General features: G+C 35.3%; 1 protein-coding gene across 1 annotated transcript in view; it reads right to left on the bottom strand.

The window, feature by feature from the left end:
- Positions 1-13,631, bottom strand: part of Mms19 (MMS19 nucleotide excision repair protein) — a 78,195-nt gene that overhangs the window by 38,034 nt on the left and 26,530 nt on the right. The window contains exons 7-9 of the mRNA XM_081762579.1: positions 12,054-12,166; positions 10,669-10,795; positions 619-799 (exon numbers count right to left, since the gene is read on the bottom strand). Of these exons, the coding sequence (XP_081618705.1) occupies positions 619-799; positions 10,669-10,795; positions 12,054-12,166 (421 nt within the window). The remainder of the gene's footprint in view (positions 1-618; positions 800-10,668; positions 10,796-12,053; positions 12,167-13,631) is intronic.

Genomic DNA, 13,631 nt, shown 5'->3' with positions numbered 1-13,631 from the left:
CACTCCGGCATTTGCCTGAAAAAGCTTTTTACACTTTTTTTTCGGCCGAGTGTCCCTACCGAGAATCGAACTCGGGGCCGCTCGCACTGAAGGCGAGAGCGTTAGCGACTACGCTACGCGGGGCCACAATATTCAGTTTGTAGTTCACCATTGATTTAACAGATATTGATTACTGTACTGTACAGATTAAGAATAAATGGACCAGACAACATATCTGTGTTTTTGACTGTAGAAGGTTACCGGACAATAGCAATAATAGCCATACTTTGTGTTTTAGATTTTAATAGTATCAAGTGAACTAAGTAAATTGCCAGCACATGAAAGATAATAAAGTAATCACAAACAGCATCATCTCACTAGGTAGTATCAATATACTTCTATAGACAGCTACATAGTTTTAAAAGAAAAATAAATATACTCTTTGCTTATCCACTGACAGATTTTATAATGCAAATCCTGATTTTTTCTACATTTTTTCCGTTGCACTCTTTCTTTATATCTCGTGTATCCAACTATTTGACTTAGGGTATTCATACAAATACAGATCATGCAAAAGTACTAATAGTTACAAAAAACTAGTTACAAATCTGAAAACACGAAGTTATTTATTTATCTTACCTTACAGATACTGCTTCTTCCTCAAGTAACGCATGTATGAGTGTACTGTAAAACTTTTCTCTACTCTTCATCCACGGATAAAGGAAGCAGAAACCACGAAAGGCTAGCTGACGCAACTCGGGATTCGCATCTATTGCAGCCTCTAAATACAATGTGTATGCTTCTTCTTGATATGGAAGCACTGCGAGCATGAAACAAAACAAAGAAAAAAAAGTTACAGAAAAAAAAACATTTATTTATAAGCATTAAGAATATTATAAAGCTTGACAAAGATCGTATTAAGCATAATAATAATAATACAAATTTTGCTTTGAAATCTTGAAAAGGAGTCAGTTCTCGAAAAAAAGATTGATATTGAAAAAATAGGTTAGATCGTATACAATAATAGTTGTGAAGAAAGTAGGGGTGTTCTGGATTCCGGAATACTTGGGAATGAAAATCTTAAATTCCGGAATCGGAATTAAAAATTTAGTTATTCCAGAATCTCGGAAATTCGAAATTCCGGAATCTCGGAAGTTCACTCCGAAATTTCGAAATCTCTAAATTCCGGAATTTCAGTCAGAAATTTTTGGAATTTCTAAAACTCGGAATTCCGGAATCTCGGAACTTCAGTTAAAAATTTCGGAATTTCGAAAACCCGAAACTCCGAAATCTCGAAACTTCAGCTAGAAATTTCCGAATTGCAGAATATGTGGACTTCGGTTCAGCACTTCTGAATCTTTGAAATTCGGAATGCCCAATAACGGTACGTCGATCCAGCATATCGGAATCTCAGAATGCTGAAATGTCAGAATCTGAAATCTTCAAGTAACATGATTATGAGATAGACTTCAACACTCAGACAATGTAATGATGATGAAACTTACTCCCTTTTACTCATTGTCAGTGGCGGCAATACTCAGTCTTTCTGCAGAACGAAAAGTGCTCAGCAGAAGGACTCATTGAACGAAGTGTAAAGACTTCATTAACTGGTTGTTGTCTTGTTCTAATATTCTACCCAAGGACAGGCTGTAACATGTTTATACATCGTTGCTAGCTGGGCCATTAGTGCAATACTGATGGAGTATCGACCAGTTTCTTCCCTGCGTGAGTTCAAAATGACATAGAAAATGAAAAATTTAGAACCAGGGCCAAGCCATAGATTGCGAGTTTCGTATTCATTACTTATATATTTACTTGCACACTAGAGCCGATATTCCTCTGCTATTATTTCACCCTCGTACTCCTTAGTGTTTAGAAATCAGGTTCTGGACACGTAGCTGAAATGCTCGTTCTGCGCACGGGGATATTAAGTTTATCAAAAATATTTGAACCCCCAACTACCCTTAAGATACACATTTCAACGATTGATTTCACGGTTTATCTCGAAAACTATGGATTCGACACTCATATCGATAGTTTCCAATTATTGTTACATGCCACCTCTTCCCACTCTATCCATGATGTCTTGAGAGCTAAATTCAACTTAAATGGAATCGAGAGTGTCAGTGTTCATCTCAGCGGCCGAAAAAACTATGAATTCCGAATTAATATCAGTCGTTTCTAACTATTTTTACATGTCACCCTCTTTCAATCTACCTCCTTGTGGAGCTAGGGGGTCTTACAGTCACAATTTGTTTCCAAGTTGTAGTCATATGTGTATCAAGTTTGTCTGAAATTGCTTCAGATGTTCCAGAATTATGCTGGAACAAACATACATCCATTTTTATAAGACAAAGCATCTAGCTCTTCTCCCTCATAATTTTCTTAGTTTTTAACTTCTTTTAACAAAAGAGACACTGACCAAAGCTTAAAACCCACTTTATTTTAAATTATAATTTGTAACTGTTACGGATATCTAGCATATCCTTCTTCAGACACTATCGAAATTAATGAAAATACAGACATATATATAAATGATGTTCTTTTGTTAAAACAATCAATCCAAAGCCATGAATAGTCTTACTATCGAAGTGACTCCAAGACTGAAAAGGAGTATATACATATGGGAAGATAGGAGAAGAAGGGAGATCGTGAAGATACAGCAAATATGGTTCCTGAAAATGTGTTTGGAAGAAGTGGTTATGAAGAATTTGGAGAAGTGGGAGAGAAGTTTTAAAGAAAAAGTGAAAGAGAGACTGATGAAGAAAGGGAAAACCTTAGGATGGCGTAGAGAAAAAAGCAAAGAAAGAGAGAAAAAATGAGAGTAGTGGTCTTGGGAGACGTGAGAATAACGGAAGAGGAGGAAGAACTTCTTAGTTTAGGTCACAGATTCAAGGTGAAAGAAGGGGAAATAGATTTTAGAGAGCTGATTTACTCAGTGGAAGAGGCCTTAACGGACGTTAAAGAAGAAGAACAGAGAGAGAAGATAAGGAGAAGAGCAGTAGCGGTAGTGAAGAACAGCATGAAGAAAAGGAGTAAAGAGAATTTGAAGAAGGAAGAAAAAAGGGGTCTTATGATGTTGAGAAGTAGGAAGGACATAGTAATAGAACAGGCGGACAAAGGTGGAGCAGTGGTAGTTATGGAGAAAGAATGGTAGAGCGGGAGACACTTCTAAATGGTACAGCCATATGGAGATTTACGGCTAAGGTGTACCATTTAGAAGTGTCCCCCGCTGTACAAGAAGAAACTGGAAGATTTATGTGGCAATACATATGAGGTTATAGGGGATAAGGACATGAAAGAAGAGGATCTATTGAAGAAAGTAATGAAAGAAGGAAGAGGTTTCAAGAAATGGATAAATATACAAGGAAGGATACCAAGAATGAAAGGTTTCCCAAAATTACACAAGAAAGAAGTGAAGCTTAGACCAGTACTAGACTGTAGAGGCAACTACTGGGAGCCTCTAGAGAAGGAGTTGAAGGAGATTTGTGAAAGCATAAGAGAAGGACAAGAATCGTGCAGAGTGAAGAACACAGAAGAAGCCAAGGAATTGTTAAGAAGAGTGGATCTTATTGGAGGCAGAAAACTTATGTTTAGTCTTGATGTTAAGGCTATGTTCCCGAGCCTTAGTAGAGAAGCAATAATAAGTGTCATAGAGGAAGAAATGGGTAGTAAACGTATAAAAGGATGGACAAGAGCGAAAGTAGTTAAGGCTTTGAAGTTAATATGGAAAAACAGTTATTGTATAATCGGTGAGAAAGTGGTAAAAATAAGAAAAGGAATCAGTATAGGTTCGAGGCTGAGCCCAGTACTGGCAGAAATAATTATGAACAAATGGGAGAAAAAGGTGAAAGAAGAAGGGTGTAAGAACTTGATCATATTTTGTAGGTATGTGGATGACTGTCTAGGCTTGTGCAAAGGGACTAGGAGACAATTAGAGAACTTCAAAGATAGTGTGGAAGATAAAGAAAAAGGCATAAGCTTGGAAATGGAGTTGGAAGAAAATGGAAGAATAAACGTTTTAGACATGACCATAATAAAACAAGGAGAAGGCCTGGTTACGAGGTGGTACCAGAAAGAGTGCTCAGCGGAAGTGTACTGCCATGAGAGGAGCGACGTGGATAGGAGTACAAAGAGAAATTTCATAACAAATATGATAAGAAGAATAGAAATGGAGGAGGACGAAGAGGAAGGAAGGAAGCAGAGCATACAGAAATTCTAGACAATTAGAGAAGAACGGTTACAGCAAGAAAGAGTTAGAGAAGGAAGAAGAACGCAGGAAGAGGAAGAGAGAGAGAAAGAAGAATGAAGAGGACGAGAGTGGAAAATGGCATGGCATAGAAAGTATGGGAGAAGAAACGGAGAAACTGAAGAATTTATTGAAGAAAGGAGGGGTCAGAACTTATAGAAAGAGTGGAGAAACTTTATTAAGATCAATAAAGAAGAAGAATAGAAAAGGAACTAAAAAGATTAATGACGAGGAAGAAGGGGTTATCTACAGGGTATGGTGTGAGGACTGCGATATGTCATATATAGGAGAGACAGGAAAGAGAATGAAAGAAAGGATAAAACAACATGAAGATGATGTTAGGAGGAAGAAAGATATTAAAAAAAAAAAACTTTGGTCAGTGTCTCTTTTGTTAAAACAATCAATCCAAAGCCATGAATAGTCTTACTATTTTAACTTCTTGTATTAGAAAACAACTTTTCAACGAAAATATGTGGTTCGGAGCTCACATATGTAGTTGATCCCGTAACTAGCTGATAGCAAATAGTTTTTCATAACGTAGGTTTTGCATAATGCTGTATCATAATTATGTAATTTTTGTAGATAGCATGGCACAAAAATTAATTCAATTATACCATGATATTGAAATTGATACATTTGAAATATTATATTCAAATAATGTATTAATACACAAAATGAAAACTTTCCTTAATGTCAAATGTATTTTGCGTTAATATGAAAAAATAAAAATATGATAGATCTGAACTGCGGAAAATTGGAAACACAATGTAATATATTTATAATAACTGTATTTAATACTTGTAAAAAACAGTGGAGAAATATACAATCAATCTAGATTTCAACACAAAGTAATAATGAAATGCCATATCAATAGAATGTTAATCCTCTCATAAGATCAATAAAATAAACAAACAAAAAATACCTAATTGTGTTTAAAGATGTTGGTTAATGCAATATAAATTTTCATAGATTAGAATATACATTACAATTAATTTACAAAAAAAAAAAAAAAAAAAAAAAAAAAAAAAAAAAAAAAAAAACTCAAATCCAATACTATCATTGTACAAGATTTTAATACTTTCCTGAACACGGTATTCGGGTGATAGAACAACCTTTATATCGTCGGACTCTGATGTATAAAATCAGTTCTTCGATCCCGACTCGTGAGAGGATAGTTATGTTCGCGACAATTTTCAAAAGAATAAATGTTTTAAAAATTAGAAATAATATCCTATATATTTGATGGATGCCATTAAACCTGATTGTATGTGTAAATTATTTCTACTACAAAATTTTACTTTTGAAAATTCTTTTATCTTTTCATAGCGTTTTCAGTCTGGTTAGTTTTACTAGGACATATATAAAAGGCAGAATGGAAATGTACATTAGCTACAAATTAAAATAAAAAGTACTTATCATGATGAAACATAACATAATATACATTACGCATATTTAATACGTAACACTAGAAAACCACGAAAATGTTATACTGTACAAACAACATTTTAAACACGAAATATTATGTAACTTAAGAAATATATTAATTGAAATATTATATTCAAATAATGTATTAACATTATGAAATCTAAGGAAATACTATTTGAATAATATACAGATATATATATGCAGTGATAATGACACTGGTAACTATACCCTTCTCAATAGCTTAAATTTACCGTACCTTTGAAAATAAGAAAAAACAGATACAGAGACCGACAGAAGTATTGGAATAATATAATTAATACTTTATTTACATTGTATGTATTATAAACAACATACATCATATTTGCTTAGTAGTGTTGAATTTGTAAACATATAAATGTTACCATTGTGTGTCTCCGAAACTATATTTAAAATATCATAAGCATGTATTTAGCACACAATCTGTAGAGTCTACTATATTTATCCTGCGGTCTCATAGGACGACATAACGTCTCCAAACGAGTAGACACATGACTGGATGCATGTTTTATTGCCCCCACCACACAGTCGTTGCATTCATACTGTGCCTCGCAACAGCAGCTCGCAATTGTGGGGTAGAGCTAAGCATCCACAAGTGACATGGGGTGTAAAGGTAAGGAGACAACAATCGAAGAGAGAAATGTTATAATTAATCTGTAAACAATACAAACCCCTCTCCGAAATTGATAGTGCAGTCAACAGAAGCAAAATCACGGTTCTCCATCATTCAGCACTTCAAACAGACTAATAGTGTTGTGAATAAGCCGAGATATGCCTCTCCTTCTAAACTTACTACTAGAGACAGGAGCCAAACAAGCAGAATCCGGCATCTGAGATTAGAGGAAGCCTTGAACAATATTCTGGCACTGTGATGCACACAAGAACAGTTGGACTGGTTTTATATAGTGCCGGTTACAATGCCAGTGTTCCTAGGAGGAAACTATGTCAATTGTGTGAATCAGAAAAAGGGTCTAAAATTTGTTAACCTGTATAGGGAAAGCCAACAGAATTCTGGAATCACGTTCTCTGGTTGGATAAAAACAAATTCTGCTGATACAAGGATGATGGACGTGTTACAGTGAGGAGGCTATCAAATACAGCTAAGAACATGGTAGCTACAGTGAAACATAGAGGCAACAGTGTGATGGTATGGGGCTGTATGGCTTCATCAGGCGTTGGGGAACTGGTGCTCATAGATGGAATCATGGACAAGTTTGAATACAAGAGGATTCTTGAAAACAATCTTAAGAGGGGTGCAAAGAAGCTAGAATTGGGAAATGGTTATTACTTCCATCAGAACAATGACCCAATGTATACTGGGGAAATTATGAGGCTTTGGATGGTGTATAACACTCCTCACACTTTGAAGATACCGACTCAATCACCAGATTTAACTCCTATAAAGAACATCTGGAACGAGCTCGAAGATCGTGTTAGGAAACATCACATTAGAAGTAAGGACCATCTGAAAGAACTTCTTCAGAGTGGAGAAATATGAACTCTGCAGTCACCACAAAAAAGTAGTCATGTTCAAAAAAATATCGTAGTAATCCATAGAGAGGGAAACATGACTAATTACTAGCTGTTCTCTGTTGAATGCTGATATCCAGATGTAAACAAACTATTTTCATCCTTTTTGGTAGTGGAAATAGGTATCCGATGCTTTTCATGAGTTTATATATTTAGTAGAAGACTCAACTTTATTTTGTAGCAGTTGTATTTTTGTCTACTTTCTTTGCATACCTATAGAAATGATAAACCTAGTAAACATGTTTATGTTAGAATAATTATGTCGGACTCTGTACTTCGTGTTGATTTATGAATCCCCTGTTATAATCCCCATGTTATTAATCCCCTGTTAAGTCAGCGATGTGAAACAATGAGAAAATTTAGCTTATATTCAATAGCACTTTAAAATGTTTTTGGGACAATAGCTTTGTTCATGAACAGAAATATTAACTGTCCAGCATGCTCAGCGGTAAGATTATTTGTGTACATAAATATTTTCTCGCTACTTTTGTTAATCTTGAAAGATGATGGGAATGATTATTCCACCAAAGTAGTGGCTCTTCCTCCAAATCTGCATCCCTAAGGCTTAGGTACAGGTTCAATTATTTTATTTGACTGCCTTCTTTATCCTGTCACCAAATTTCCTTCGTTTTAGGCAACTGCCTAATCTTTTAGTACCAACATTCTCTCGATTATCTTTTTTAGGATTTCCTGCTGGAATAAGTCTCAACTTATACAGTACTCTACCTTCTGTTATCTCAATATTTTTACCCAAATTATCTTCTTTAAACCTGAGATCTAAGAAAGCACAAATTTTCAACAGAATTCTGCTTTCTTCATCCTTCTCGAATCGCGATTTCAGGAGATAAAATTTCTATTTTCATGCTTCTTTCATCTTCTTTGAGTGCTGCTTCTAAGATCTGTTCACTATCTCCCTCTTCAGTCAAAGAGTCATACAGTGAAAAATGCGTTTCCTGCGTACTTGCTTCATCTTGTTCTGATATATCGTCTATCTGTTGAGATTCTTTGACTTGGAAAATCTTTTGAAATTTGTTCATATGATGGCCATATGTCCGACGCTGTAACAGATGTTTCTGCTGACATACTGTCACAAAGCATTTGTAAGGACGATAATAGACATAATCATAGCTAATAATTCTGTTTCTTCGTTCTGAAGGATAAGATTTTTATGTATTGTTTGAGACAGAACCTTTGCTATTTCCTCTTGGTGTGTTAAAACTACCAGCATCAAAGGGAGAGTAAACAATCATCTTGTTGGCGTGCAAGACAGAAGTATTTTACGCAGGAGGCCTAATGTATCTTACTCTTCTTGCAGCGCATGTCTCATTTTCCTGCTTTGACTCATAGTTTGTTTCCGAAGATCCCTGTAGCTCAAGGGCTTTGTTTACTCTAATATTCAAAGTATGGCCGAAAGAGCTCAAATGTTGGAAATCGCTCGTCAACAATGGCCTTTACAATAATGGCACTACTGCTGTTACACAACGAACATTTTCAGTTGGTATTTCCCACATATCTATACTAAAATATAAAACCTCTAATAGATTTGATTTCGGAAAATCGGAATTCCGGAACTTCATCGCAAATATCGGAAGTTCGGAATTCCGGATTCTTGGAACACAATCCGAAATTTCGGAAGATCGGAATTCCGGAATCTCGAAACAAGATCTGAAATTTCGGAAGATCGGAATTCCGGAATCCAGAACACGATACTAAATTTCGGAAGGTCGGAATTCCGGAATCTCAAAACTCCATCGGAAATTTCGGAAGATCGGAATTCCGGAAATTTAGGAATTTCGAAATTCCGGAATTGAAATATCAATCCCGAATACCCCTAGAAGAAAGTCAAGATGGTTTATACAGTCTTTTTACATTATTCCCTCTTATGAAGATTCTGACTCCCTGACACACTAGAAAATCAAATGTGTTTCATATTTCAGGAATATGTACAACTGACGTGTTTAATTGACGTGTACAACTGACGCTCAAGTACACAAATATAATTACATAGTTCTTACGTGATATCCCTAATCCTAATTCTCAATTTTTCTGTACTCAAGCTCTTAGTTTAGTTTGTTATAGCCTACCAACAGTAGAAAGAAACTGACCGCTCTACTCCTGTTATATTGGCTTTGTGATCCCATGTAACTACAAAGTATGCGAGATAGAACCTGCCTCTGAGAAAAAATAATCGGGCATATGGACATTCTATATTAGTGGCTATTTTAAGTTCCTTGGCTGTGAAGTTTCAACTACGGGAGACAATGAAAAAGGAATCCGCGAACGACAGTCTTTAAATCGCCAGCTTGTCGTATGTCATTCGACCGGCCAGCTTGCATTGCTAATGGTAAGGTTCGGATACGGCTCAGACACCATAAAGCCATGTTCTCCAACTATCACTAGCTATTGGGGAGCATACTGGCTCAAATAGTAAAAATGCTCACCTCTGGTGCTACAGATCCCTGGTTCTATCCCAAGCCAATTTTCTTCTACAACATTTTCATTCCACAAATTCTTTTATAACCATATGAATTTAATTAATATAAAAATACATACATACAAAAAATGTTTAATATTACTTTTATTAAGTAATCATCCGTCTAGTTTACTCTAAAAGGCAAATTTACTCTAAAGAGATATAAAAATATAATTTATTTTTATATCTCTAGCTATCAACAAGCTACTATACAAGGTGTGTTCAGGTTGTATGGATTAAATCTACTGGACCTTCAAAACATGTCACTGACCGCTGATCATTATGTTGCATAGCATGTCTACAGTTGCAGGCTATCATGGACATTTTATATCATAATGATGGAATGTTTCCTACAGGATAGCAGATGAATGTTGTGATGATCACATCACATCTCAACTCAATCCAGTACATGTGTGATGTGACAGAGAGATTTTTTCGTACTTGAAATCCTGCATGTACAAATATTAGGAATCTCAGGATGGTTAACTAGATGGCATACTTGTGGTATCAAAGGACCTACCAGCTACTGCACTCTAGCAGGATAGATGGGTAGGCTATTTTAAGTACTTATCCTATATATTTTTTTTTTTATAACTATGGTCACGCCAGGCCAAATCTGGACAACAAAATGAAAATTAAAAATACAGAGACTAAAAATCCCGAACATTTCTATAAAATGTTACCTCTAAATACATACACAGAAGTTACTCCGAACCTTCCAAGTTAGCCCTGTAGCTAGCGCGGGAGTCTTTGGTACAGGGATCCCGGTTTCGACTCCTGATGGAAGAATCTTGAAATTTACGCTCACTACGGTGATTCGGATTGGATTCCACCTTAAGCTATAGGATCACATCATACATAGCCTTGATGCTGAAAGCTTCAACCTCAAAGAAATTACCTCGAAAGTTAATTAAGTAAATAATAGATTTTTTAAAACTTACTACCAAATAATGTACATAAACCTTTCAATACTAACCTTCGTTTACTTCGGTATGCCTTCTCTGCTGATCCCACACTTGGAACATATTATTAAGAGTTTCAAGAACTGTTAGGCATTCGGCTACAGATTTCTTCTTATACTGCGTTACAAGCAACGGAAAAACCTACATAAAAATAATGAGTTCCTTAATTATATACATTTGTGCATAAATAAACGAAGAAGAACATTAGGAGGTACTGAAAGTAACACTTAATTAAGTTTAAGCAGAAAATATAGATACTTTGAACAGGATATTTCCATCAGCGTCTTTCACGACTGAATATTTATATGACAGAACCACAGAGAAATTTGAACTGAAATAACTTATTTTATCGTTATTTCAGGTGCGGTTAGGTGCGTAGGTGGTTTCGGCGATACGATGCGATTTGCACCGCCACTGCTCAATGATGTCAACTGAAGGACAATCTCAAGAGCGAATTCGGGTGCGAATTGGGCCCAATTTTCATGCATGCGATACAAGCGTGTTCTGCTTGCGATTTGGTAGCGTCTAAAGTCGATCATAGACATTGCTGGCGGTGAATTTTGACATTTTATAGAACAAAATTTTCCATATTATATATATATATATATATATATATATATATAATTGTGACCCAAAAGCTAATTTTCATGACTTTTTCGTGACTGTTTTCTAATTTCGTGACTTTCGTGACCAATAGACACCCTGGTGCTATACTCATCTTTTTCAGGCTAATATGAAACACTTTATTTTAGTTTTAATAAGTAAGTGTATTAAGCTCTGGTCAGAAAGCGTTAGTTATTTATGTTCTTAGAGATGTGTGTGGTTGCTGTGGTGCTAAAAGATGAGCATAGCACGTAATACTTCCTTTAGGACTTAATACTTCTGCAGTGTCCAAATCCTCATAGAATCGTTTGTAAGTTCATTACCATTTCAGTGTCGTAAAAAAATTTGCAACATTCGACTCTCGTTAAAAGAAAATGTCATTTGATGTATTATGTGATTATGTTACATTTGAAATAACGAAGCTGAATCTATGCCGTCACCAAGATGGCAGACGACGATCGCAACCACGTCATACCGTTTTCTTCTCCCCCCCCCCCCCCCCAATGAATCACGTACAGATTATAATGCTTTTGGTTTGCTGAAACATGACTTTGGAAACAACTGATATCCTCCAACAATTAACGAGAAACAGGAAATTTGCTACGAGTCATGCGAAATCAATTAAGCGCTCTGACGACGAATCTTTTAAAATGAAAACTGACACTTCTGGATATGGGCCAGACAAGTTTACCAGCAATTATTCTACAATCACGCGTATTGCTATGGCTGTCTGAAAAGCCCTCGTATAATTTAAAGAGGACAATATTTTATACAAAATACATCGAAATACACATACCTCCTTAATAATTCTTTCTGATGCTAGCGGGCATGCTTTTGATGTTGCATGAAGTAATTCCATTGAGGGTAGAAATAGTCGTAACTGGACTTCAACTATGTGAGACTGCAACTCTGTAAATATATACAAATGTTCCTATTAATGTAATAGTGAAAATTCCTCTCAACATGATCAAGAAATTCTACAAATCGATCTCTATTCCCTTTGAGAATAATAATACACTGATTTTGAAAATCTTGAAATGAAATCTTTAAGTTTTACGTCCCACGGTTATGCCGGTTAGGCTAAAGGAGACGGTGATGATGAGAAATGAGTGAAATGGTGGAATGAATAAAGTGGGAGGAAACGGGAGAACTACGTGAAAACCCACGAGCACGGTGTTCGTCCACCACAAAGTCCACACGGCGCGAGCTGGGATCGAACCAGGGACCCCAAGCACCGGAGGTGAACGCTCAACCACGGAGCCACCGCGCCCCCAATACACTGATTTTGCTAGTGTTATAAAAACATAATATTATCCTATAAAAAGGCATGAATCAGATAGGTGTGAATTTTTTCACAAGCAGCTGGAAAGACTAAGTTTCCTTTACATGAAAATAAACTGCATACAGTCGCGATGATTCACTATCACCATCATCAGTGCGATGTGAAAAACTTTACACTTTTTAACTAATTACATATGAAGTTTCTTCTGACTTGTAGAAATTGGATGATTATGTGCACGGAAAAAAAGCCCAGTTCTTGTAACACTATGTATCTTGTGTCTTGAATCGAAGTAATAGCTACGTAATTATATTAATAACTTAAGTCTGTATTACTCATAAAACAGAAAACGATAGTTGGAAAACGTTGTGTACGAGATCAAACTTGTACTAGCACAAGGAATATCACTAAAATAGGAAACACTGGTTAATATCCTGAAAGTAAATTATATTTGTCACTAGGGTTGCCAGATTTTATTAGAAACAAAAAAGGATGATTTCACGGTTTTTTGAGGGAAAAAACGCAAGACTTGCGATATTCAGAATTTACATATAATACACGTATGATTTCACATTGTAACGTACAACATATTTAATTAGAAAGAAACTAAAGCAGTTTCATTAAAAATAACTGCAATACAAGTAAAAAGATATATTACAACCCCCAGTGGCAGTTTATGTGGTTTGGATTCTACGTTAAACTGTTGGTCCTCGTCTCATATAGCCTCTAAGGAACGCTAAACTCAAAGAAAAAGGTCACTAAACTATTATATCACTTTAGATTATACGAAATGATGTAAGATGTAAATTAGTAGGTTTGATGGAAGTAATCTTGTAATTTAAAGAGTTACTCAAATATCGTTGATGTACGCCAATAATAATAATAATAATAATAATAATAATAATAATAATAATAATAATAATAATAATAATAATAATAATAATAATAATAATAATAATAATAATAATTAATAAATAAATAAATAAATAAATAAATAAATAAATAAATAAATAAAATTAAATTAAAAAATAAAATATCGATGTCCAATTCTTCTTAAACCATAGTATGAACATAGAAGTCCGTGCAAGAAGTGCA

Source organism: Thermobia domestica, chromosome 1 (assembly GCF_964235325.1).
Source record: "Thermobia domestica chromosome 1, izTheDome1.hap1.1, whole genome shotgun sequence".
NCBI classification, from domain to species: domain Eukaryota; kingdom Metazoa; phylum Arthropoda; class Insecta; order Zygentoma; family Lepismatidae; genus Thermobia; species Thermobia domestica.
This window is presented reverse-complemented; position numbering and strand designations above follow the sequence as displayed.